General features: G+C 35.5%; 1 protein-coding gene across 1 annotated transcript; it reads left to right on the top strand.

Moving 5' to 3' along the window:
- Positions 1 to 321: 321 nt before the first annotated feature.
- Positions 322 to 707, top strand: LOC120077346 (BURP domain protein USPL1-like). The gene is given in 2 exon segments (XM_039031232.1): positions 322 to 475; positions 478 to 707. Coding segments are annotated over 2 exon segments (384 nt in total).
- The last annotated feature ends 200 nt before the right edge of the window (positions 708 to 907 follow it).

Raw genomic sequence — 907 nt, 5'->3', positions numbered from 1 at the left:
TATTTCCCCCCATCCCCAACCAGGGACCCGATTAGAATGTTCGGTTTGATCACCATCTCCAATCAAACCGTGGATGGGATGTGGATCCGATCCCGCGAGGATTTTTGTCAACCCTACTTCCATGAGTGAAATTGATGAGAAGAGCAAGCAAATTGAAATGAAGGATTTTATTGAGGCAACATCAAGTACACAAAATCCCATCATAAAAATGGTGACACAAATGGGAAATAATATTCAAAATTCCCAAGATGATCAATTTCCGAAGAAGAACAATAATAATAATGATCATTATTCTTCTCATCATCTCATATGAATCACAATATGAATCCTTTACTCATAGTTTTCTTCACAATCAATGACCTAAAGGTTGGCAAAAAACTACCAATCTATTTCCCCAAAAGAGACCCTTCAAAATCCCCTCCATTTTTACCCAAACAAAAAGCTGATCAAATCCCTTTTGCCTTCAAACAACTCCCCCTTTTGCAATTTATTATTGTTATTACCAAGAAGGAGATAATAAAGTGTTGAAAATTGAATTGGAAGGTGAAAATGGAGATAGAGTTGAAGCTTTGGCAATTTGTCATATGGATACTTCTCAATGGAACCCTACCCATCCTTCCTTTGAAGTCCTCAAACTTCAACCAGGGGACATGCCCATTTGCCATTTCTTCCCTGCTGATGATTTTGTTTGGATTCCTGTTGCTTGAAACCCTAATGATTATGTAATATTCATCTCTCTTTAATTAAAAAAAATTCCCCTGATGATAATATATAGTAGGATATATGTAAGCTTTCTAATAATGGAAGTGAAGGTCAGAAGTTTGAATACTCTTATATCTTGTTTGTTTTAAACTAGATAAAAAATGTAATAGTATGATTGGGTGTCTTTATGTTGTCATGTAGTAGC

This window comes from Benincasa hispida, chromosome 5 (assembly GCF_009727055.1).
Source record: "Benincasa hispida cultivar B227 chromosome 5, ASM972705v1, whole genome shotgun sequence".
NCBI classification, from domain to species: domain Eukaryota; kingdom Viridiplantae; phylum Streptophyta; class Magnoliopsida; order Cucurbitales; family Cucurbitaceae; genus Benincasa; species Benincasa hispida.
This window is presented reverse-complemented; position numbering and strand designations above follow the sequence as displayed.